This window comes from Dromaius novaehollandiae, chromosome 25 (genome assembly GCF_036370855.1).
Source record: "Dromaius novaehollandiae isolate bDroNov1 chromosome 25, bDroNov1.hap1, whole genome shotgun sequence".
NCBI lineage: Eukaryota > Metazoa > Chordata > Aves > Casuariiformes > Dromaiidae > Dromaius > Dromaius novaehollandiae.
The window spans coordinates 1,415,041-1,439,852 of NC_088122.1; the positions used below are offsets into that span (position 1 = coordinate 1,415,041).

The 24,812-nt window shown below is 61.1% G+C and overlaps 2 protein-coding genes across 4 annotated transcripts in view; both read left to right on the top strand.

Moving 5' to 3' along the window:
- Window positions 1-20,793, top strand: part of CCDC124 (coiled-coil domain containing 124) — a 37,770-nt gene extending 16,977 nt beyond the window's left edge. Inside the window, exons 1-5 of one of the 3 annotated variants that reach the window (XM_064497500.1) lie at window positions 6,657-6,830; window positions 8,623-8,794; window positions 17,299-17,485; window positions 17,909-18,023; window positions 18,389-20,793. In XM_064497500.1, the coding sequence (XP_064353570.1) occupies window positions 8,636-8,794; window positions 17,299-17,485; window positions 17,909-18,023; window positions 18,389-18,593 (666 nt within the window). In that variant the 5' untranslated portion in view covers window positions 6,657-6,830; window positions 8,623-8,635 and the 3' untranslated portion in view covers window positions 18,594-20,793. The other 2 variants (XM_064497502.1, XM_064497501.1) reach the window with 2 other exon arrangements.
- SLC5A5 (solute carrier family 5 member 5) lies at window positions 581-5,906 on the top strand. Its single transcript, XM_064497457.1, has 15 exons — window positions 581-1,472; window positions 1,562-1,627; window positions 1,908-1,959; window positions 2,068-2,135; window positions 2,242-2,396; window positions 2,562-2,702; window positions 3,247-3,376; window positions 3,564-3,652; window positions 3,770-3,882; window positions 4,113-4,183; window positions 4,453-4,539; window positions 4,649-4,854; window positions 5,226-5,329; window positions 5,443-5,534; window positions 5,622-5,906. Exons 1-15 carry the CDS (start codon window positions 621-623, stop codon window positions 5,685-5,687), a joined length of 2,292 nt encoding a protein of 763 aa, XP_064353527.1. The 5' UTR covers window positions 581-620; the 3' UTR covers window positions 5,688-5,906.
- Window positions 20,794-24,812: the final 4,019 nt, after the last annotated feature.

Genomic DNA, 24,812 nt, shown 5'->3' on the forward strand with positions numbered 1-24,812 from the left:
GGCCGGGCCCCGGGCCGTGCTGGTCCGCACGGCGCCTGGCGGATGTGGGGGGGCCCCAGCAGCCACCGCTGGCTGTTTTCCCCTTTCGGCTGCTCTAACCATCGCTTCGAAGCGGCGCAGCCGGAGGCGCGGGACGGCGGGTGCTGCCTGCCACGGCCCCGTTCTCACGGCGGGCAGGGATGGGGCCGACCCGGCGGAGACCCGGGGGCTCCCGAATCGCAGCGGTGCTCCGGCACGTGCCCGTGGTGGTCTCCCCGTCCCGTAGGCACCTCGGGGCAGGGGCTTGTGCCAGCGCCTTGCAGCAGCTCCCAGAGGCTGAAGTTTGGCATCCATGGCTCACGCGCCTGCCCGAGGCATTCCCGCGTCCGCAGGGAGGGAGGCCGGGAGCGCCCGGCTGCGGGGCCGCGCTGAGCCGGCCTTGGACCCCGGCACAGCACCGGCGCCGAAGGAGTGCGAGGCACGGCCAGCCCCTCGCCGCGGGGCCGTGTGGCCTTGCTCTCCCCTCCGGCGCGGCTACACCCCCAAGGCCATCGGAGCAGCCTCCTCGCCGCTGCCCCGCGCTGCCCGGGCCGCCGCCGCCCCCTTTGCCGGGCGGCTCAGCAGCGTCCGGGTCCCTGCCGATGCGCCGGGGAGCTGCCTGCAAAGACCGCGCTGCTGCCGGGACGGACGTGGGCTTGGTTTGGTTTGTCCCCTGCCTAAAGATGAATTTTGCTCGGCCGGTTTTTCTCCTCCCTCCCTCCCTGCCGTGCTCGCAGCCGCTTTCGGGATCGCTGCCCCCGGCTGCGGCTGCCCCGGGCCCTGGGCTCGGGCGGGCGACGAGGGGCGTCTGCCTGGCTCCGGAGCAGGCAGGACTGGCTTTTCACGCGTGCTTGCGAGCGGGAGGTATTCAGGGCACTTTCCTCGCTGGGGGAGGTCCGTCCCCCCGCAGCCCCCGCGGTGCCGCCCGCCGCCGCGCTCCACGGCGCGCTCAGCATCGCGCAAACTTCTCTCTCGCTCCAGTTTCGCCGCCGCCGAGCATCTGCGTGGCTCCAGCCGTCCCCCTCGCCGCAGGGCCCGTCCACCCACTCCCGCGCGCTCCTGCGCCCGCTGCCACCGCCACGCTGGCCGCGGCCGGGAGCCTGGACGTGTGGGTGCCGGCGGCGCGGACCTTCGGCCTCGCCGACTACGGCGTCTTCGGGCTGATGCTGCTGGTCTCCACGGGCATCGGGCTCTTCCAAGCCCTCTCCCGGGGCGGCCAGAAGACCTCGGACGACTTCTTCATGGGGGGCCGGCGGATGTCGGCGCTGCCGGTGGGGCTGTCGCTCTCGGCCAGCTTCATGTCGGCGGTGCAGGTGCTGGGGGTGCCGGCCGAGGCGTACCGCTACGGCGCCAAGTTCCTCTGGATGTGCCTGGGGCAGCTGCTCAGCACCCTGCTCACCGCCCTGCTCTTCCTGCCCGTCTTCCACCGCCTGGGGCTCACCAGCACCTACGAGGTGGGTCCCGGGGCGCCCGGGCAGGGGGGCGGCGGCGGCGGCGGGGGCCCCGGCGCCCGCCCTCCACGCCGGCCCTCTCCTCCTCCCAGTACCTGGAGCGGCGGTTCGGCAGGAGCGTCCGGCTGTGCGGCACCGTGCAGTACGTGGCGGCCACGGTGCGTAGCCCGCGGGGTGCCGGGGGCCGGCGCGGGGGCTTGCTCCGGCCGGGCGCCGCGTCTCCCTCGGCCCCGCGCTGGCGTTGCCCACGGCTCCTCGCCCAGAACAAACACGGCCGCGGCGGGGCCTGGCGGGATGCTGTTTGGAATGGAAACCCGAGCGCGTCCCACGTGCTCCGACGCTGTGTTTGGACACGGCGCGGGAGCCGCGGCACGTCAACCCCGGGCCCCACGGGGCCGGCTCTGATCCCTGCCGGCGCCGACCTTCCCTCTCCCGCAGATGCTGTACACCGGGATCGTCATCTACGCCCCCGCGCTCATCCTCAACCAGGGTACGCGGCGCCCCGCGGACGCCCTCCGTCGCGGACGGCTCAGCCCGTTTCCCCCCAGACTCCGTCCGCGCTCCGGAGCTCTGCTCAGCCCCTCGGTTTCTCCCTCAGTGACCGGCCTGGACATCTGGGCATCGCTGCTCTCCACGGGGGCCGTCTGCACCTTCTACACCACCATAGTGAGCGCGGGAGCGGGCGGCGGGCGCTGCGCGGGACGGGCCCCGGCGCTCCCATGGCGCTCCCCCGGTGCTCCCCCGGCGCTCACCGCGGCCCCGTCTCCCGCAGGGCGGGATGAAGGCTGTCGTCTGGACCGACGTCTTCCAGGTCTTCGTGATGCTCTCCGGCTTCGTCGCCGTCATCATCCGGGGGGTGCTGCTGGCCGGGGGCCCCGCCAGCGTCCTGGCCATCGCGGCCAACGGCTCCAGGCTTAACTTTGGCGAGTGAGTCCCTGCCCCGGCGCCCGTGCCGGGGAGGAGCCGCAGCGCTGCCGGAGCGGGGACGGTCCTCCGGAGCCCACGCCGGCCCCATCCCGGGGCTGCCGGCCACGGGAGCCGGGCACTGGGGCACCGGCCCCGGCTCACCCTCGGCCCCGGCCGCGCCGCCAGCTTCGACCCGGACCCGCGGAGCCGGTACACCTTCTGGACCTTCCTGCTGGGCGGCACGCTGCTCTGGCTCTCCATGTACGGCGTCAACCAGGCGCAGGTGCAGCGCTACGTGGCCTGCCGCAGCGAGAGGGAGGCCAGGATGTGAGTCTGCCGGCCGGCGGCTCGCCTGCCCCGGCGCCGCGGTGTGCGGGGGCACGGAGAGGGGCTGCCCTAGGGGGGGGGCGCTCCCAGCCTGACCTTCCCTCCAGGGACCCCGATCCCAGCCCCACGGAGCTTCCCCTGAGGCGCCTGGGCAGATCCTGCACCCCTGCAATCCCTGCGTGGACCCTGTACCCTGTGCATGGACCCTGCACCTTTGCATGGACCCTATAATCCCTGCATGGAGCCTGTACCCTGTGCATGGACCCAGCACCCCTGCACAGACCCTGCACCCCTGCCCGGACCCTGCACCCCTGCTCGGAGCCAGCACCCCTGCATGGGACCTGCACTCCCGCTCGGAGCCCGGCTCCCCAGCGGAGACGTGCATCCCCTGCCAGCCCCGTAGCGGCACCGCGGGAAGCCCTGCCGCGCCGTGGGCGATGGGTGAGGTGGCCGGGGAAGGGGCTCCATCCCCCAGGCCAGGCTCTTCCCCGCGCCCGGGCAGGGCTGGCGCGGTGCCTGTCCCCGATCTCGCCCGTGCTTGCAGAGCGCTGCTGGTGAATCAAGTGGGGCTCTCGGTCATCGTCTCCAGCGCGGTGGCCTGTGGCGTTGTGATGTTTGCGCTGTACAAGGACTGCGACCCCCTCCTCGCCGGCTACATCTCGGCCCCGGACCAGGTACGGCCCCGCTGCCGGCAGCCGGGACCTGCCCTCTCGAGCGCCAAATTGAGGGCGGCGAGGCAGGAGGCGGAACAGAGAGGCCGGACACCTGGGCCCTCGTCTCTGAGCTCCCCGAGGAGGGCGGGGGGGCCCCGAGCCCGGGCAGGGGTCCTGCCCCCCCCCCGACGCAGCCCTCTCCCCCCAGTACATGCCCTACCTGGTGCTGGACATCTTCGAGACGTACCCAGGGGTGCCGGGGCTCTTCCTGGCCTGCGCGTACAGCGGGACCCTCAGGTGAGGCCGGGGCTCTGCCCCACGGCCCCCGCGGCGGCGGGGCTCCCCTCGGCCCCGCGCACCCCCCTGCCCAAGTGCCGCCGTGGGGCTGAGCACCGCCCTGTGCCCTCGCCCCAGCACCGCCTCCACCAGCATCAACGCCATGGCAGCCGTCACCCTCGAGGACCTCATCAAGCCCAGGATGCCCGCGCTGCCGCCGCGGCGGCTGGCCCTCGTCTCCAAGGGGCTGTGTGAGTGGGGCCGGCGCCAGGCACCTGCCCGGGCTGCCGGGCTGTGCCGTGCCGTGATGCAGCATGCTGTGCCACGCTGCACCATGCCACACCGTGCCGTGATGCAGCATGCCACACTGCACTGTGCTGTGCCACGCTGTGCTGCAGCACGGCATGCCATGCCACGTTGCACCATGCCGTGCCATGCTGCTGCAGCCCCGCGGCCTGAGCCCTCCCCGTCTCCCCCGCAGCGCTGATCTACGGCACCGCGTGCATCACGGTGGCGGCGCTGGCCTCCCTGCTCGGCGGCGGCGTGCTGCAGGTGAGCCCCGGCGTGCGGGGCCGGACCCAGCGCGCTCTGCCAGTCCCTCCCCTCCGGCTCTGCCCGGCCGAGCACGGATCCAGCCACGCGCTGCTGGCTGCAGGAGGGCCCTTGAGTCCCCCGTCCCGTCCCCCCCGAGGAGCCCTCGGTGCTGCCAGCGCCATGCCGGGCTCCTGGGGGGACGGAGCCGGGGGGGACAGGGACGGGCCAGGGCGGGCGGTGCGGTTCCTGGCAGGGCACCAGGGCAGAGCTCGCCGCGCATCTTCCAGGGCTCCTTCACCGTCATGGGGGCGATCAGCGGCCCGCTGCTGGGGGCCTTCATCCTGGGCATGTTCGTGCCGGTGTGCAACACGGCCGTGAGTGCGGCGCGGGGCCGAGGCGCGGGGCTGGGGCCGGTGTCCGGAGCGGGTGCCGGAGCCGGCCGGGGCTCTGCGGGCACCGCGCAAGCCTTCTCCGCCGCTGCAGGGAGCGTTCGCGGGCCTGAGCGCCGGCCTGGCCCTCTCCTTCTGGGTGGCCGTGGGAGGCACCGTGCACCCGCCCAGCGCCGCCGCCACGGGCGTGCTGCCGGCCTCCGGAGCCCTCTGCCCGCTGCACAACCGCAGCGCCGGCGCCAACGGCACCGTCCTCCTGGGCCCGCTGCCCCCGTGGGAGCCTCCCCCGGCCCCGGCTCGGTGAGCAGCGCGGGCTGGGGCGCGGGGACGAACGCACGCAGCTGCAACGCTGCATTGCTCGCTCGCTGTCCCCGTGCAGCCTGCTCCGCCGGCAGCGACAGCGCAGCTGTGGCATGGTGCAACCCTGCTTCGCTGTGACGGTGCATCCCCGCTTTGCTGCAACAGTGCAACCCCGCTTCGCCGTGATGGTGCAGCCCTGCTTCGCTGCAATTGTGCGTCCCCGCTTCGCTGTGACGGTGCAACCCCGCTTCGCTGTGATGGTGCAGCCCTGCTTTGCTGCAATTGTGCATCCCTGCTTTGCTGCAATTGTGCATCCCCGCTTCGCTGCGATGGTGCAGCCGCGCTTTGCTGCAATGCCGCTCTCTTTGCAGGCCGGCCATTGTGGGTGACTTCTACGCCGTGTCCTACCTGTACTACGGGGCGCTGGGCACGCTGGGCACCGTGGCCGTGGGCGTGCTGGCCAGCTACCTGGCAGGTGAGGCCCGCCGGAGGCTGGGGACGGTGCGGCTGCCGCGGGGGCGCACGGAGGGGGGGCTGGGCCCCCCCGCCCCGCCGCTGCCCCTTCCCGTGGCACCGGCTCTCCGGCAGGACGGGCCGAGCGGCCGCCCCCGGGCGTGCTGTGGTGGGACGTGGCGAAGCGGCCGTCCTCGGTGGCTCCCACGGCAGAGAGGATGCCCAAGGTAGGCGTTGGCAGAGCCGGTGCCGGCGTAGGGGGGGGAAAGGGGGGGTCCCCGGTGGCAGCTCTCCCACCCGGCGCCTCCCCGCAGGTCCCCGGCGGCGTCCCTGAGCTCCGTGCCACCGCTGCCCGGCTGCTGCAGGAGACCGACGTGTAGGGCCCGGCGCCGAGACGGGGGCAGCCCAGGCCGTGGGGACACTGCCCCACGGAAACCCCCCCGCCCCGGCCCCCTCTCCCCCCCGGCCCCAGTGGCTGCTCCCGGCCTCCCGGCGGCAATAAAAGCGATAAAGCGGGCGCGCGGCGGGAGCGTGTGGGGCTCCGGGCGGCGGGGCCACGGCCTCGGCCCCCGCACGGCACCGCGGGAGGACGGGGAGAGCGTGGGAACAGCACACGCGGGAAGGGGACACGGGTGGACACGGGACACGCGTGGGAAGGGGACACGCATGGACATGGGACACGTGTGGGAATGGGGTGAACACAGGCATGGGACACGCGTGGGAATGGGACACATGGGAATGGGACATGCGTGGGAATGGGGCACACATGGGCATGGGACACGCGTGGGACTGGAACACATATAGCAATGGGATACATATGGGAATGGGACACGCCTGGACACAGGACACACGTGGGAATGGGGCACACGTGGGAATGGGGCACACTGGGATAGGACATGCATGGGAATGGCACACGTGGGAATGGCACGTGTGGGAATGGGACACATGAGAATGGGACACGTGTGAATGGGACATGCATGGACACATGACACATGGGAATGGGTCGCGCACGGGACACGCGTGGGCCAGGCGTGGGCACGGACACGCACGGGACACACATCGGCACGGGCCAGGCGCGGGACCGAGGGCCAGGGCGTCCGTCGGCCCCCGCCGCAGCGCCCGCCCCTCGCGCCGCCATCTTGGCTGCAGGCCGCGCGCCGCCATCTTGGGGCGCTGCCATAGGGAGGGGCGGCGGCGCCATCTTTGTGCCGGGCAAGGGCGCGTCGGGCGAGAGGGAGCCGTGTCGCCCTCCACCCCGCTGCCTGCCGCCTGGCCCGTCCCGGGTGTGCGCTGGCGTGTGCGGATGCTGCCGTGCGGCTCGCCGCCCCCTCCGCCGCCGGGCTTGGCGCCGAGGCCGGGGCGAGGCGGGGCGTGCCCTCAACAAAGATGGCGGCGGTGCCACGCGGGCTTTGAAAAGCCGGCGGCGGCCGCGGCCGCGGCCGCTCCTTCCCCCTCCCGGCGGGCGGCGACGGCGCGGCGCTGTGACGCGCAAAGCGCGCGACGGCCGGCGCGGCGGGGACCGGGTAGGAGCGGGCCCGGGCGGCCTGCGGGAGGGGCAGGGCCCTGGGGGGAGGCGGCGACGGGGCGGAGGACGAGGGGTAGAGGGACGGTCTGGGGGGCGATGGGGAAGGGCTCGGGGGCGATGAGGGCTGGGGTGAGGCCTGGGGGAAAGCCTGGGGGGGCAATGGAGGAAGGCCCCGGGGGAGGCGAAGGGTGGGCAAGGGAGGAAGGCTCAGGGGGAGGCGAAGGGGGGGAATGGAGGAAGGCCCAGGGGGAAGCGAAGTGGGGGGGGAGTGGAGGAAGGCCCAGGGAGAAGCGAAGTGGGGGGGGAGTGGAGGAAGGCCCAGGGGGAAGCGAAGTGGGGGGGGAGTGGAGGAAGGCCCAGGGAGAAGCGAAGTGGGGGGGGAGTGGAGGAAGGCCCAGGGGGAAGTGAAGTGGGGGGGGAGTGGAGGAAGGCCCAGGGGGAAGCGAAGTGGGGAGGGCAGTGGAGGAAGGCCCAGGGGGAGGTGAAGGGGGGGGGAAGTAGAGGAAAGCCTAGAAGGTAAAGGAGTGGGGGGAGGGCCCCGGCGGTAACGAGGTGGGAGAGGAAGACCAAGGGGGTGATGGGGAGGAAGGGCTGGGGGCGCTGAGGGTGGGCGAAAGCTAGGGGTTGGGGAAGGGCTGGGGGAGGAGGTGTCCGCGCCCGACCAGCAGGGAAGGGGGCACACGGAGGCCCTGGAGGTCTCTGGGGAGGAGCAGGGCTGTGGGGGCTCTGCAGGGCCCCGAGGGGATGGTGTTGGCCCCTTGGCATGGGGCAGGGGTGGGGATCTCCTTGGGTGGGGGTGGGGGTGGTCCAGCCTCTAGATTGGTAGCAGCCCTGGGGGTAGACGTGGAGTCCTGAGTGTCCTGACCACCCCCCCCCCCCCCCCCATGCATCGTGGATGCTGTCTCGCAGCCTTTACTTGGGGCCTGGCCTGGATCTTGGTGTTTGAGAAGGGTTATCAGCATATATCGGGGAACAGAGGAGGTTTAATCCAGCCCAGACTTTAAAAAGCTAGTGGTTTGAGTAATAAACCCTAAATAGTAGCCCTTTCTTGTTGCTTCTTGTGTTGTATATCAAACATTTATCTGCTATTAAAAATAAAGGCTTGTGATCCAGTATTTGGTGTCTACATGGGCAGCGTGCTGAGGAGGAGAGGCCTTTTGTAGTGTCTAGTTAATTTTCTTTTCTGGCTCCCGTTTCACCTGTTTTTTTAGTCCCCCCTGTCCCCCACTCCTTGACGACATAGGTGAAATTAATACAGCATTTCTGTCTGGTCATTTATCCAAGCTAAATGTGACCATATGGGTGTGTTTCTTTATAATTAGTCAGAGGGCTCGACGTAGGGTTTCTGTTGCGTTATCCCTCTCTGCTGGTAGCAGTAACTTCCCCATAGCATACCTGCCCTGGAACCTGCTAGCAAAAGCATCCAGCTTTATTTTGGCTCAGCAGCATAAGTTTGTGGAGAGTGTTTTGGTTCACAGGGCAGTGGTGCTTTTGACTCAGTTCCAGGAACCCAGCAGTTTGATCTGTTGTCATTGCACCACAACAGATAGGTGGAAGGGATGTTTGCCAATTTATAATCCAGGGTGGAGTGAGCAGAGTTCCTCTTGGGTGAGCTATGAGACTGCTAGATCTGTTCTTTCCAGAATTTTGAAACTCTCTGAGGTAATAACAAGAGGGAATTTTCATGCTCTGGGCTCAAGCTGTTCCTGCTTGCAAAGGGGTTATGGTAAACCTGAGATCTTGGCCAGGGCAAGGCTCTTAAACCATGTATTTGGTGTCCTCCTCTGCAGAGCACCTTGAGTGATGCCCAAGAAGTTCCAGGGTGAAAATACCAAGTCGGCTGCTGCCCGCGCAAGGAAAGCTGAGGCAAAGGCAGCAGCCGATGCCAAACGCCAGCAGGAGCTGGAAGATGCCTACTGGAAGGATGAAGACAAACACGTGATGAGGAAGGAACAAAGGAAGGTGAATTGCTAGACAGGTAGAAGGGGAACTCCTGGCTGATCTTATGCTAAGCCCTTGACATTCAAGTTTACTTAAAGTATTGCTTCTGTTTCTCTGTCCCAAAGCTGCAACTCTCTCTCTAAACGTTGTCCTGCACTTAGTTTTCCAGCAAAAAAGCTGGAATTGGTGTCTTCTCTGGGAGCTAAAAGAAGCAGAGTGTGGGAGTAAGTGTAAGCTTTGATGTGTAATTCAAAGATCCTGTAGATCTTAGAGCTATGTTCCCGAGGGAGACAGAAAAAGCTTTATTGTTGGAATCATTTAAAATTGAATTAAGTAAGTGATCAGAAACCCTGCTTGTAGGGCTTGATTTTTTACTAGGCAGGTCTTCATCTCTTTTTTCCTTTCTTTTCTTTTTCCTTCTCCAAAATCAGAAGAGTTATCAACAGAGTTAAATGTATAAGGGTTTCCCTCACCACTTGGTGTGCCACACACTGACATGTCTCCGAAGTTGTCTCAGGTTTAGTCTCATTAGCCTGCTCCGCCCTGGGTGCCTATTTACCTAGGTGTTCAATAACCAGGTGTTAATTTCTGTGTTATTTGTTTTTAATGTTATCCTGATGTGCCTTTCCCATTATGTTTCCTGCCTCTTCTGATCTGACTTACCATAGTTAAACTGCAAAAACTTAGTAAGCTTCATCAGTGCTGCGCAAATCTAGCTTCTGGTTTTGTTGGTTTGCTAGAAACACAATTCAGTTTGTTTTTCCAGAACAATTTGTTTACCCTCATGCTATCTAGACAGGAGTTTGTCTGATGCCATAAATGGAATTTATGGGGTTACTGGTTTTGTGCTGCTTAAGTTCTGTGTATATAAGCTCTTTGGTGCTTATTGCACTTTGTGTGTTGCTACTTAAGCACACTGGCCAAGCAGCAGGCAGGAAGCCAGCACGTCCCCGTGACCTTGATAGCTTTGTGTTGCATGCATTTGTTTGAATTCGCCCCCCTAATATGTGTCCTGACATTTGGAATTTGGAGTCTTGTGTGCTGTTCCCAAATGCAATCCTGTAATGCTGCCTAATTACTTCCTGGAACAAGGTCTTATAACTGTTCTACTTAGGGTCTTGCCAATACTGACCTGTTTTAATGGTCTTCCAAAACAGCCTCCTGCAAGCAAGGGGCATGGGAGTTTTGGACAGGCAAACTGTGTCATGAGCTTGAATTGTTAACTGCAAAGTCAGGGTCCACCCGACAGAGCCTCAGACTGCGTTTTGGAAGAGCCGGCGAGGTGGCTTTCACTCGACACCAGCTCCTCTCACTGCTTCATGCTTCACTGGCTGTCCTGCAGGATTTCTGGCTCCTCTTAAAAAGAGACAGAGCGCAGTAAGGATCTGAGAGAGCAATTGCTGCCAGGCTGCTGTGTGGGAGCAGCGCCCGCCCGGCGGCGGGGACAGGCTGTGCTTGGGAGCTTGGCACTCGGCAGGGTGGACCGCCACAGGGGCGAAGTCGGCCCTGCTGCATCCTTTCTCCTCCCCTTGTGACTCTTGCAGCATGTTGCTGCTTATTGAGTAACTTCTCTTCCCTCCAATGAGAGCTTGCCCTGTCCCTCCATCACCTGGGCTTGTGATGAAATTTGTGAATTTAGTGAAATTTGAACCTTATTGGAGAAGTGAAGAAGAACCGAGCGCGAGCCTGGCAGTGTGTGGCTCAGAGCCTGCAGCCCAGCTGGAGCTGAGTGCACGTGCATGTGTGCGGGCGGATGGCTCTTCTCCCTCGAGGGCAGCTGCGGTGAGATCTTCCACCAGGAATTGCACCGACGTAGCCGTAGTCTCTAGGTCTGACTCACCTGAACGCTGTGGTTTAGTGCATTTGCCTCCCAGGAGCCCCCCGTGGAGCTGCAGCTCACAGCAGCTGGTCTCCAACTCCAGTGAGGAAGGTGTCCTGCCAGAAGGACTCCGAGCACAGCCGGACCTGCGCTGGGCTCTTCCTGCTGCAGCTGCATCGCACAGGGCTGGGGTTCAACCCGTGGCACTGCAGGAGCCAGGGCAAAGGCTGGGCACTTGTCTGCTGGCCATGTGCTCATCTGCACAAGCATGAGTGGGTTGTTGGGGGAAAAGCAGTGAAACTTCTCCAGTGCTTCTCCAGTGCTGTCAGGCCTGGAACATCTCCACAGAGAACAGAAGAAGCTGCCCCTGCCCCACGGTATCCCAGCGGGGAGAGGACGTGCGAGTCGGGTTGTAGATGGCTCACCATCCTCATCCTGGAGGAGGACAGAAGCCAAAGCATTGACAAGAATCAAACTTCCTTGGATAAGTAGCTGTTTCACGGGTGGTGCTGGCATGGAAATAGCCCTGCTGGCCGCAGCCATATGCTGTAGGAGGGATTTGTGTTGCTCTCGGTTACAGCACGCGGAGGAGGATATTACAGTACGTGTAGGAGGAAGTTCTCGGCATCTTGTGGAGTCGGCGCTAGAGCAGCTCTTCCCCAGCTCTCCAGGCGATGGCGGTGATGCATTAACTGCTCTGCAGCCAGCCCCATGCATCACCTCCGAATTCCTGCATAATGAGGAGGCAGGAATGAATGCCCTCGGGACATTACCCAGCAGGACCTATGTTAGAAACAAAACCTGCGTGCTGCTCTTAATCCCAACCCTTGTCCCCCCCCAGCAGATGACCAGCAAAGCCTCAGTGAAATAAATGAGGAGCTAACCCTCTGTTTCTGTCAAGCTGCTGCCTCACTGGCCCGTTTCAGGGTTTTGTGGCCATGTGTGTGGCAGTCTGGTGGTCTCCCTTGAGTGGCAGCGACACACGTCATGTGGTGCAACATTAACATCTGGGTACAGGGAAGCTCAAAATGCAGTGCCTTGCTGATGCGATATTCATTGTCACCGGATGATGACTGTTCTGTTTCCTTTAGCTGTGTTTTGGGTTATTGGTTTTTGGTGTTTTTTAGCATCCCCCTCCCAGGCTCAGAGGGGCTGATCTCTGCTAACGGAGGATGACGCTCATTTAGTCGCTCTGTGATGCATAAAGGAACATCTGAGCTAATATCACCAGTCCGCAATATGCGTATTCCTTTTCTGGCACTTCAGCACAAGTCACAGTTTGCTACCTTCCCTGGAGAGTTTTGGCTGGAAAGCACAAAATCTACTTTGTTTTTGTTGAAAGGCTCTGGGTTTTACCTAGATAATGCTTTTCTTTTAACATTTCGATATCTTCAGCCATCCTTTCCTTCCTCTCCGCTCTTCGTCTGCAAAGTTAGACTGCCAGCTCAGAGGATGACACTCCTAATCAGCTAGATCAGTGTGTTTCTTTCTCTCTGTGCAATTAGCTAAAGTGGGTCTGGTGGAATAGCCACGGCTGCATCCTGGGTGAGGCTGCAGGCAGCCTTGGAAGGGTGACAAACCATTAAATAGGCCAAAGCATTACGGGAAGAAAGGACTAGTGGAGCCTCCGTCAAGGGCAGCGTTTGCTGCCCGTGAGCAGCTGTGCCGGGCAGAGGTCTCCCCGCAGGATTCGGACCTTGTTCTCTCTGGTGGCCTTGGGTTCGGCTGTGCGCCCTGTGGTTACGCATGGAGACATCTCGCTGCTCGGGACTGCTGCTGCGGCTGAGGTGAAGCACGTCCACTGGAAGAACACAGCCAGGTTCCCCATCTCCTTCCCAAACTCCTGCCTGGGCCGTCTGGCTAAGGAAGGACGAGCCCTTTTACCCACTCAGGCTGTGTTTTGACTGGGCTATGTTTGCTGAGTGCCCTGACTTTGGAGACTCCGGGAAACAGCTTCTTGCTGTTATTCACCAGCTGCTCAACCCCCCTTTCCACCTTTGCCCGGCACACTGTGGTGCTGGCAGTGCGGTGTCGCTCTGGAGGTCTCTGCTACGGCTCTGCTCGGTGCCGCTTTGTGGGAATGGAAAAGAGAGGGCGTATGGATCATATGGGAGCAAGGAGACTTTCCATGCTCATGTATGAAAGGTCTGGGGAAAGATTCAAGTTAAATGCAGGGTGAGTAGCTGTGCTAAAAGAATTCAGATAGCGCACAGGAGAGCAGTGACTGTTTTGGTATCGGAGTTTTACGTCTGTCTTGTTCCTGGTAGCCCCTGTTTCAGGATGTGGGGTGGCAGGCTCTGTGCACTGACACGTCCAAACTGCAGTGCTATCACAGGCAGGCGAGTGATGACTTTTTCTGTTCCCCTCCTCCTCTGATTCAGTTCAGAATTACTCAGCTGTGAGCACCAGCTCTTACTCGGATGAAATGTTAAACAGATCAAATGACTGCTCTCTCCTCTTTGGAGGACGTCTGTGTAGTATGAGCTTCACAGTACTGAAATCCAGTGGCTTCAGTGAGAAATGCAGGGGACAGAGTGACGTAGTGGAAGGAGCACCTGATACTGTAAGGCTGGGGCTCAAACCTCCCTGGCATCCCTATGATGTTTGCAGTGATTTCCTCTGGGCCCAGGAAGGGGTATGTTTGATCTTGCCCAAAAGCTCTGGTCTGCCTCGAGAGCCCTGCGAGCCCTTGGACGTGCTCCAGATCTCTTGTGCACCTCTTTTCCCTCTGACTGTATCAGGTTTTGTGTTGCTTCGCCCTCTCGCCGTGTGAGGAGCAGCGCGCTCTGCCCTGCTGGCAGCGTGCTCTCCGGGGCTCCTCGGGCTTCCCGCGAAGAGGTTGATTGGGAGCATGGCTGCTTCAGTTGACCGCTTGCTCTCAAAGCCATGTGCGTGGGACCTTGTTCTCCTTCCATCTAGCAGGTGGGAAGCTGTTCTGAAAGCTAATGAATTGTTCCTTGCTCAGACGGTTCTCTGCAAGGCTGGAAACCAGCATTTTAAAATACAAATCCTTGTGAACAGAAATGTCCAGCTAAAGAAATTTCACCCCCTGCTTCTTCCAGCATCCTGCTGAGTGTAGCAATGTTGAGCGAGAAAATTACTCATTTCCCTTCCAGTTTTCTAATAGCTTCGCTACATGTTTCATTTAGAGAAATCCAAGCGTCCCTTTCATCAGGACACTTAAGCTGATTCATTGCACTGACATGAAGGATTAGTTTGGTTTGGCCCAACCTGAGAAAAGTTTTCAGAAATGACTGCTTCATTTGCAGTGCTTCAGGATCAGAGATTAAATTATGCATGCGGTGTAAGAGAATTCTGCTGCGTGGAGCGGAGACATTGTGGTAATGACCTACACAGCTGCATCCTTTGCCCACAGCCTTGTCTCTGATGGGTCTAGAGAGGCCTCCCGTGAAGGAGGCATCCTGAGCTCTGCGTTACAGCAGCCCTTTAAGAAGCCACCAGGAGCAGCTCTGGGATGCTGGCTCTGACGTTTTCAGGGCTTCATGCTCAGTCGCTTGCATGCGAGCGCGATTACTCCATTGCAGCTCCCGGTCCTGCCTGCGCTCTTGCAGACTGCTCAGAGCGGCTGCGGCCTTGTGCGCTTTTGAACGCAAGGGAGGACGCAGAGCAGACTCGAAAGTGATGGGCTGCAGGGGAAACCTGAGCACGTAGATCTTGCAAGCCTTGTGACAAATTAGTAACGGTGCAGGCTTATTTACTTTCCACAAATAGAAATTCAGTTATAAATGCCAGAGAGCAGAGAGTGGCTTAGTCCAATAGCTAGAGAAGGGAACTGGAGGAGAGCAGTTAACTAGAGGTCCTCTGCAGCATCAAGTGCAGGAAGGCGGCTCTGCACCCTGTTCGTGTCTGTTTCCTCTTCATTAAGTGGATGTGTCCTATCTGGAGAGTGTTATTTGAAAGGAGCTAAAAGCAGCAGAGCATTATCCTTGAATTTCTGCACTGTCAGATCATCATCCCAGATGGGGTTGTGTGGTGTGAAACAGACTGCTGAGCTAGCTGGCTTGTAGGACAGTTCTCCTGTAATAAGCAGGGGTAAAAGATAAGCTTGTCTAACTATAAATAACATTTCTGTACTGAAGTATCTTGCTCTCCTCCCTTAGGTCATTAGTACTTGTGTATCCACTCTTTATCTGTCTCTTGAATTATGCCAGGCCCGAAACCACAGCCAGGCCTGTAGCCTTGCGAAGGTGCTCCCTGTGCCAGCAGTTTCTTTGTGTTACCTTGTTCAGTCACACCTGAGCCTCAGACGGGAAGAGCAGGAAGGGGACAGGTTCTCTCTGCAGTAATCTGTGTTTTAGACATGATACCGGTATCCTGAGTGCACCACGCTGCTTCTCCCACGCTTGCTTTGCCTCTAATTAAATGACTTACTCTTGCTGAATGCTGCATGTTCAGTGATTTCTGCAGGTGGAGCTCTTACAAATCGCACCCCAAGCCCTGCCTTGGGGGGAGCAGTGGGTGACCAAGTGGCTGCCTCCCTGCGCTATTTCATCCGTCTGCCTGGTGTCGTCACCCCCAAGCTGCGCGCAGCCTGCCACGTCCCACAGCCTGCCAACACGTTCCCTTGAGGGACCAGCGTGACCGCCGGGGCAGTCCTTCCACAGTCCTGCCAGCCCTGAACCAAGTTTCTGACCCGCCTGTGAACCAAAGCACATCCAAGAGCCTGTTAAAATTTTTGATGTTGGAGCTTGAAATTGTTGGGAGCGTTTGGAGCTGGCACCTCCGACGGTGCCGCTGGCACGCCTGGCTGCTCTGGCGCCCTGAGCCAGGCAGCTGGTCACTCCTCCTCCTCCCCTGGCAGCCCCCGGCATCGGTTTCCGCTGCGTCCTCTGCGCACGTCCCTGCTGGCAGCAGGGCCCCGGCAGCTTTACACGATAGCTGTCCTCTTGCGCTCTTTTACGAGGTGAAATAGAAACGCGGCACTCGGCAACAGGTCTGTTGTGTCACTCAGGGTAAGGAGGGGAGTGCCCGTGGCCCTCTTTCTGTTCTGGCGCAATAATCTCTCCAGTTTTATTACTTCTCCTGCTTTCCTTCTTAACACTGCACGGCGTTCAAGTAGATTCTCGTAGCTGAGCCACAGGTCCTAGCGGGATTTGGAGCTGTCCTATGCTGCGTTAAGCGAAGGTGGGCAGAGGAAGGAGAGCACCTGTGGCTGCCCTTGCCCAGGTATATCTTTGTGTATAAATTGTTAGTGCGAAGGGAGAAAGGTAGTCTTTTCTGTCCCCTCATGTGACACCCCTCCTCTCTGGGAAGTGGCTAAAGTCCCTGCTAATCTGGGAGCCTGAGTAAATTTGTTTGCTCAGTCTTTACTAAAAGAGGGAGAGGCCCAGCAGGAAAGCAGTGAGTAGGGAAAGGCTGCGTCTTAAGTAAATGAGCTGGCACTTTGATGCAATGCACGGTCCAGTTGCCGTGGCATTGCAACTCAAGGCCCTAGCACTAAGCACTTAATGACCAAGAATTTGAAGGCTGCCAATTGTAATAAAAGCTTCGTCCCTGTAATGGCTTTTTTCCCATCCTTGCTCACAGCTGCTTGGAAGTGGAGGTAGGCAAGTCTTCCCCTCTCAGTCTGGATTGAAGGGTCTAGTCCTTATTGTGGTTCATGGAAGCAGCAGCCCTAGGGTGTGTTTTGGTTCAGTATTTGTGAGCTTTGATACTGTGTTTTGATTAGTTTTTCTTTAAATTCTTGAGCTGTGGAGCAACTTGCAATTTTCTTCTGTCTCAAACCCCAGCCTTATTTACGGTCTCTGAAGCAGGCCCTACCCTGACATCCTTCAACACCGATGAACACAGCTGCTTGCGTTACTAGTGCAGTTGTTTTGCTGCACAGCTGCTTTTGAGTAGAACCCGTTCTGTTAGGGCTTGATGAGTTAGTTGTGCCAACCTTGTGAATAATAGATGAGACCCATAATTAAGAGTGTCCATGTAACTAACCTAAATATGAGGTGCTCTGTGGCCTGTGACACTGACCTAGACAAAAAGATGCTCATTTGTTCCTTTTTTTTTTTCCCCTAAAGCTTGCAAACTTTAGGAAAGGAGAAAAAAATCTTGAAATCAAAGTGCTGAAAGCCCCTAAGGGCCTGTTGCATGATCAGTTCTGGCTGAGCCGTAGAGGACAAAGTGGCTCTTAAACTCCTTGTGTTAATTTGAAAGTGCTCCGCGAGAGCTGCATAGCTGGGGAAGTTCGGTCTAAGCCCATGCCCTGGCTCTTGGGGAGATGTGAGCAAGAGCTGGGAACGGGTTCAGCCTCTTGACTGGTTTGTCTCAAACAACTGCTGAACTTTTAACCTCCAGCCACTTATTAAAATTAAAGTGGAAAACTTACCCTGGTTGTCAGCAGTCCTGGCTGGCACTTTGTGCTCCTCGGCAGCGGGGTTATGTTTCGCAGCACTGACATCACGGGGAGCCGGCGTGTGCTTGCAGACAGGGCAGGGACCGAGGAGTTGTTATTCGGAAGGGACAGGCCAGGCTGTCGTTGCTTTGCTGGAGGTCTGGGGGGGAACCGGCCGAGATCTTTTTCTATAAGGCAAGGTCTGTGCTCCATAAGCTATGGAAATAAGGTGCTTGTTTCTTTTCAAGCAGCTCTTTCCTGCTCCTATAAGGGATAGTTTGATCCCTCTGCTGTCTGCTGGGCCAGGTGAATGAGGGCGGTAGGGGCGGAGGTGACTTGTTTCTTCTGCCCTTCTAGGAGGAAAGGGAGAAGCGGCGGCTGGAGCAGCTGGAGCGCAAGAAGGAACTGCAGCGTCTGCTGGAAGAGGAAGACTCGAAGCTGAAAGGGAAGTCGCCCAAGCAGGTCACCCCAGGCAAAGTCACCAGGGCGCAGATTGAAGAGACAATCAGAAAAGACCAGCAGCAGAAGGAGAATGCAGACACAGGTTTGGTGCAGCCCTTCCTTACTTCTGTAGCAGAAAGGCCCTGACTGCCGTGGGGGGCTGGGGAGCGGGAAGGGGAACTGTTGCTTTTTGATCTACGGTCGCTGAGGGAAAGGTGGTTTGAAGGCTAGAGCACGCTGCAGTTACTCTCCCACAGTGCCGCGTGCTTTGCTGTGTCTGTGTCTAGCCCCACACATTTGAGGAAAAAGAAACCTCCCGTCATCTTTGGGGGAGAAGCAGAGAGCTGCAGAGCAGACACTTTTAATTTCCAGGGCTGTGGCTAAAGTGTGGCTGTAGATTTGAGTCTTGCCGATGCTTTTTTCAAAGTGCTTGTCAGCCAGATGATTGGAAAAGACTGCTTCTTCTGAGGGCTTTTACACAGATTGAACTTTAAACATTCTTCCTATCCTCCTTCCTTTTGTGCAGTGGAAAAGGAGAAGACTCACTTGGAGGTTCCTTTGGAAGAGAACATCAACAGAAGGGTATTGGAGGAAGGAACAGTGGAGGCCAGGACGATTGAAGATGCCATTGCTGTCCTCAGGTACTTGGCTGCATTACAGCAGCGCTCCCCTTTGAAGGGGTCGTTTTCCTTATGAGAAGTTCTGCAGCTGTTCCCTTCCCCAGAACTGGCATCCCATCCCAGTTCTCTGAACTTATTTTCACACTTTGACTGCAAATTTCCATCTCGGCAGCAAGAACAAAGACATTTCTGCTGCCTTCTGCCCCCTGAAATAAGCTCTGACCTTCTGTAGTGGGTATTCAAAGTGGGTAGGGAAAGTATCCTGGGTTATTCCATGTTATCAGCCAAGTTATTCTGCATTCGCTTTGTTGCCCTGACGGGATCAGAGCTGGCCAGGCCGCGGGGCCTGCAGGGAGGCATCTCTGACGTGTCTGTGTTTCTGACAGTGTTGCCAACGACGTGGACCGGCACCCTGAGCGCCGGATGAAAGCTGCCTTCACTGCTTTTGAGGAGGTCAATCTGCCGCGCCTGAAGCAAGAGAACCCGAACATGCGCCTGTCCCAGCTCAAGCAGCTCCTCAAGAAGGAGTGGATGAAGTCTCCAGAAAACCCCATGAACCAGAGGCACAAGGCTTACAACAGCCAAAAGTAGAACTAGAGCTGATCATCCCCCACAGACAGTGGGCTGGAGCCTTGGGGCTTTGCTCAGATGACAACAGGAGGCACGAGGAGCCTCCTCTCCTTTGTTTCCCTTCCTCCCCCCTGTTTTCTGTCTTTTCCTGTTCTTGGATTTAAGATAAGCATGAGGCCACAGCTCGCCTTGGGCCCCCGCGGTGTCCCGCTCTCCGCTCGGAAGGCCCGTCCGCACGTGCTCACCTCCGCAGGCAGCCGGTGCAGAGCAACCGGGAAGGACTAACACTACCTTTATGCTTTTGAATCCGGTTTGTTGTATTACAGAAAAGCTACTAACTCGCGTACAGCTCTTCAGTATGGGCAGCGCTTGCACGGTGCACATCCGCACCGCTGCCTGCCAAGGTCGAGGCCCCCGTGCTGCGTAGCACCGTGCATTTCACCCCCTCCCACAGCCTGGACCTGAGCCGAAGTGCATTCATCTCTGTCTGTACCGTGACCGCACTGCACGTGTTTGCAAGAATTCACCTTGCAGAAGGTGTCACGAGACCGGCACAAGGAAGGCACCTGCTTTCTGTTGCTTGTGTCATGTTTGGCACTGGGATGTTCCTGAAGAAATTCCAGACTCGGATTGGCGTTGGCCCTGCGTCCTGCTGGCCACCGCTCTTGATTTCAACTGGCAGCACATCAGACGGGGAGGAGCAGCCACCGTGTGAGCAGAAGCTCTGTCAGTGCAGCGTTGTGTGGAAGAGAAACCTCCTGCTGCCCCTTGAAGATGGGAGGCTGAAATAACCAGCGCCCAGCACAGCGCAGTCCCTGCCTTGTCTCTACAGAGCACGAGGTACCAGACTTCTCTGCAGCTTTCCTGGTGCCCTCGCAACACACACGGAGAGTCCTGAGCCTCGTGGGTCACCTGTGGGGCAGGGGGGTTGCTGGTGGGGCTGCGACCCAGCACTACGTGAGACCTGTCCCAAGAAGGGAAGCTACCGCTTCTCCTGTCGCTTCCCCCCCGCCTGCCCCCAGCCCAGGTGAGGAAGTGCCCTGTGAGCCCGTGGAAGGGGATGTGAAACTCTCAGCTCAGCAGCTTTCTCCTACCTCTGGACGGAAGGCGCTAACCTGGCTCCGTGCGCTGCCTGTGCTCCCCTTCCGCAGGAGCCCCGTGTTCTGTCCCCTGGCCCGGGCTACAGCACCGCTGGTAATTTTGGTTATCAGGCCTCGCTGCCCCTCCAGCAACAGTGCGCAGGATTGAGGCGAAGGCGGAGGAGAAACCAGTGAGCTCCCTTTGCGGGGCCCTGGCAGCAGCCAGACGGGGAGCGCGGCTGGGGAGGCTTCGCCCCAGGAGCCACGGAGTCCTGCCCCTTGCCTTCGTCAAGCATCTGGTTTTCCTCCCTCCCTTCTTCCCTTGCAGATTTCTAGCTGCCTCCTTTGGCACGAAACACCCTGCCTAGGAGGCCATGCCAAATCAAAGCCCTCGCCGAGGTGAGGCCTCCGACACCTGCCCAGTTGCGCTGTCTCCTCCAGCCCTCTCCCAGCGCAGGGCCGAGCAGCGGTACCAGGCTGAGAGCTTCGCTGTGAGCAGCCCTGCGGGATCCCTCGCAGCGCGGCAGCGGGGTGCTTGGCTCCGTCACCCTTTGGTGCTTACGTGTGTCTATAACTAGGGCTGCCAGGCCGAGACCCCTTGCTGTGGGGGACAAATCCATCGCTGATGCAGCATCCCGTGGTGATGCTCCGGGTTGGCAGCTTGGGCCGGGGTTTCTTCTGATGGTACTAAACAAACAGGGTTCATCCCGAGCTGGGTGACGGGGCGGCGCGGGGCCCTGCTGAGGATCGCCCGCGAGCAGCGGGAAGGGCAGCAGGAGCGTCTCACTTAAAGGCTGCGGAGGCATTTGCACTTGGGCAGTGAAGGGACTGGAGACAGCAAAAACTCATGCGGAAACAGAGATCCTCCTGCTGTTCTTAGCTCCTGCTCCTGGGTTTTGTGGCTCTCCCAAGCCCTTTGTACCCTGCTCACGTTTGTTGCAGAAGCAGAATGGAAAAGCTGGGCCTGCCCCTGCTGATGTTCTCCCCTGTTCAAGCAAGTCCAGCTGGTAAAGATAGGGAGAAATGCACACGGTGTCTCCCCTTGTGAGAAGTTTGTTGTGTTTGAGTTTAATTAAAAATGAGGAAAAAAAAATCTGTTAACCTACTGAAGGAATAAAGTGTTGGAAAAATGCTGGCATAAATCCCCCTTCCCCTCCTTTTGCGTTTGTCTTTGCTCGAGTAGGAGAGAGCTGCTGTGATGCTGCCGGGCATCCGTCTCCATAGGCAGAGACCGGCAGGGGCAGCGGGGACCCTCCTGAAGGCGCCGGGCGAGCCGAGTTCCCTGCCGGCCTCCCGTGAGTGGGGTGATCCTTCCCGCGGCTCTCGGCTGGTGAAACGGCTGCCGGCTTCCCGAAAGAGCCTCGGCCTGGGGGTGACGGGCTCCGTTTTCCTGGCTTGCTCCTGGGGGAATGTTTCCACTCTCTGTGTCTCCTCTGAAATTGCTCTTAATCTTGGTGAAATTTCTCTGCTGAATGGCCCCTGCTCTGCTGGGGGGTTCGAGGGAGGCATCCTCCACGGCCTCTCCAGCAGCTGCAGCCTTGGTTTCTGGTGAGGAAAGAGGCTTTGCGTGAGCTCAAGGCGCTTGCTCTGACATTTTGGCTGTTTACGGGCGGGTTTGAGGCCGTTTCCTGCCCGGCGCTCGCTGCCTGCCCGGCCTGGCCCCCCGCGGGCAGAGCTGGCGGAGGCCGGAGCAGGGGCAGCGCGGGAGCTTTGCTGGCCAGGTCTCAGCGGGAAGCTTTGTTTGTGAGGCAGAGCCTTGGAGCGGCTCTTTGTCCGGTGGGAGGCACAAGCCGAGGGCTGCAGCGTCCTTCCCTGCTCAGATCTAGCCGGTGCGGCGCAGCCTCGCTGCCGGGGCGCTGGCGCGGCGCGGGGACCCCCCGGGGCGCAGGGTCTGGCCTGGAAGATGCTGGAGCGATGCAGAGTTCTGGCATCCTGCAGCCGAGAGCAGGGCAGCAGGGAGCCTTCCTCGCTGGGCCGGAGCTGGCTTTGCCCTGCTCTTGGTTGGTTAATTGAATGCACAGAGGGGGATAGCGCAAGGGCTGGGGTGTGTGTGTGGCGGGGGCTGAGGGGGGGGTCACAGCTCAGCACCGGGTGGTTTGGGCCCAGGGCAGCTGCAGTGTCTCTGACCCCCTGTATCTGCCTTTGGGCTGCTCCTTGCGAGGCTGAAGGGGCTCCTGCAACATGCAGGGAGCTTCCCCGGCCCCCCCAGGCCCCTGTTTTGTGCCCCCCAGGATGTTGCACAAGGTGGGGCGGGTGCACAGGCTGCGGGGGGGGCTGCTGGCAGCCGGCGCTGCCCTCGCCTGCACCGATGCTCTCCTGACACCCGCAGCCCTGCGCTTCCCTCCCGCCGGCCCCCCTCCCCTGCTCGCGCTGGCCCTTTAACAGCGCGGCCCTCACGGCTGTTTTATGCTTAAATGATTAATCCATGCGAGTTGCCTTCCTCTGCTGCTTGGACGCGTTGAGCCCGCGGGCTGCCTGGCTCCGGCATCCTCCTGGAAAGGGCGGGATCTTTCCTGTGCCCGCGGGGGGGGCTGTCCCCACGTCCACCCCCCCCCCCCCCCCCCCGCTGCCTGCAGCCCCCTGCCCCCTTGGAGGCGTGGGGCAGAGGGGCTGGGGAGAGCCCCCTTCCTTGTGGGGGAAGGGGTTAATGGGGGAAGCCCCCCCCAGGTGCAGGGACCCCCCAGTAGCACACAGGGATTAAATGGGGGTCCCGACATGCAGGGAGGGGTGCCCTGATTGCCTGGATGGGGTTAATAAGGGGAAGGCATCCCCCAGTGCGAGGAAGGGTGGCAGGGAAGGGGTTCCCCCAGTGCAAGAGGAGTGTTAATGGGGGGATTCCTCCCCTGCAGGGGGGCGTTCCCCCATAGCAAGAAAGGGGTTAATGGGGAAGGGTCCCCCAGTCGCATGCAGGAGGGGAACACGGGGTTCCCCCAGTGCCAGAGTGGGATTACCGGGGGGAAGCTGCAGCGCAGGGAAGACATTGCCCATTGCGAGCAGGGGATGAATGGGGGAGCCTGCAGTGCGGGGAAGGGGATCCCTCGTTGAGAGAAAAAGGTCAATGGGGGGATCCCTTAGTGCCGGGAAGGGATGAATGGGGGAGCCTGCAGTGCGGGGAAGGGGTTCCCTCATTGAGAGGAAAAGGTTAATGGAGGATCCCCTAGTGCCGGGAAGGCATCGCTCAGCTGCAAGGAGGGGGTTAATGGGGATCCCCCAGCTGCAAGCAAGGGGTTTATGGGGTTCCCCCCCCAGTGCAGACAGGGGGTTCCCTGCCTGCGTGGGGAGGGGGCCAAGAGCCCCCCTCCCCCATTTGCAAGGGGGGTTCCCCGCTGCCCATTGCAGAGAGGGGAGGGATTCCCCGCCCCGCCCCCCCAGCAGGGGGATTCCCCTCCCCCCTCGCCCCCCTCCTCGAGAGGGGGAGGGGCGGGCTGGCGCCGCGCGCAGCCCCGGGGGGGCGTTGCCATGGAAACGGGCAGCTCCGTGCGGGGGCGGCGCGCGGGGGCGGGGGAACCCGCGGGGGGGAGGGGCGGTCACGCGGCCGCGGGATCCTCGGGCTTCCCCCGCGCGCAGCCGCGCCGCGCCGCGCCGGGACCGCTCCCGCCGTCGCTGCGCCAGGCGCCCGGCCCCCCCCGCTGCGCAGTGCGTCCCCCCCCCCGGCAATGCGCCCCCCGCCGCCGCTGTGCAATGCACCCCCCTGCTCAGTGCAGCCCCCCGCGCAATGCACCCGCCGCGCAATGCACCCGCCGCAATCCCGTGCAACGCACCCCCCGTGCAGCGCGCTCCCTGCACCACGAACCCCACCCCGCACCAGGCACCTCGCCCGCGCCCCCCCACCCGTCACACTGCAGCTCTCTGCACCGAGCACCACCCGGGCGCTGCACCCCGTGCCCCCGCGCACGCACGGCCTGCGCACCGCGCCCTGCACCACGCGCTCTCCCGCACCCTCCCTCCGCACACGCGACGCACCCTCCTGCTTCCCCTGCACACCGTGCGCCCTGTGCGTGCAGCCCCTTGCACACCGCAGCGCAGCGCACACCCGCACACGGAGCCGTGCAGGCCCCCCCGGTGCCCTGCGCTCTTCCTTGCACGCTGCATCCATCCCTGCTTGCACGCGCAGACACGCTGAGCCGTGCATGCACCCCTTGCACACTGCGCATGTACACACGTACGGAGCTCTGCATGCAGCCTCCTGCACGCACATGCAGGGCAACGCATGCACACCCTGCACAAACACATGCAGAGCTGCGCGTTTACCCCTGCAGCCCTGACTCTGTGCACAAAAACATAACTGCTCATGCACGCAGCCCTACACACCGCACACCCTGCACACCCCTTCGCAGGGTACACCCGGTGCATGCACACTTCCACACGCTGCAAACCCCTGTACACGCACACTGTAAACCCTGCACACCTTCCCTTCCGCACACCCCCAGCCCTGCACAGACACTGCCGCATACCCTGCGCACGCACCTATGTACATACACCCCGGCGGGCTTTATTCACACACTCTCGCTCTCAACGCACAAACGCATTTACTGAGCGCTCCTGAAAGCTGCCCCTTGCACAAAGGCGTCCTGTGTGCGCGCACACACACACACACACACACACACACACACGCCTGCCCTGTGCAGTGTGCATGCACACACACGCAGCCCGCTGACACGCGCACACCCGCTGCTGCAGGCAGCTCTCTTGCTTGACAAAGGGAGCGGGAGCGGGGGGAGACTGCGGGCGGGTGTGCAGCTCGCGCACACACAGCCACCCACGCGCTGTGCACCACCCGCCCTGCACAAGCGGTGCCGCTCCCTCCCAGCACGCACACTGCACCATGCAGCACACAGGCGCCAAATCCCCCCCTCCCCCGGGCCCTGCAGAGCCCAGTGCCGCCCCGCACGCACCCCGGGAGGGCCCCGAGTCCCGGTGGTGGGAATAGGCTCGTCCCGGGGAGCCGGACACCCAGCCGGGTGCAATGCCGAGGGCGGGGGCCGCGGTGCCTGCGCTGCCCCGGCTGCTCCGTCCTGCTCGTGCACCGGTGCTGGGGCCGGCACGGCTCCACTTTCCCAGCCCCAGGTGCGATGCGATGGGCGCTGGGGAGGGAAAAGCAGGTGGAAAAGTTTGTGCCGTGGGCAAAGGAAGCGGCGGCGGAGCGGGGGGCCGGGACGCG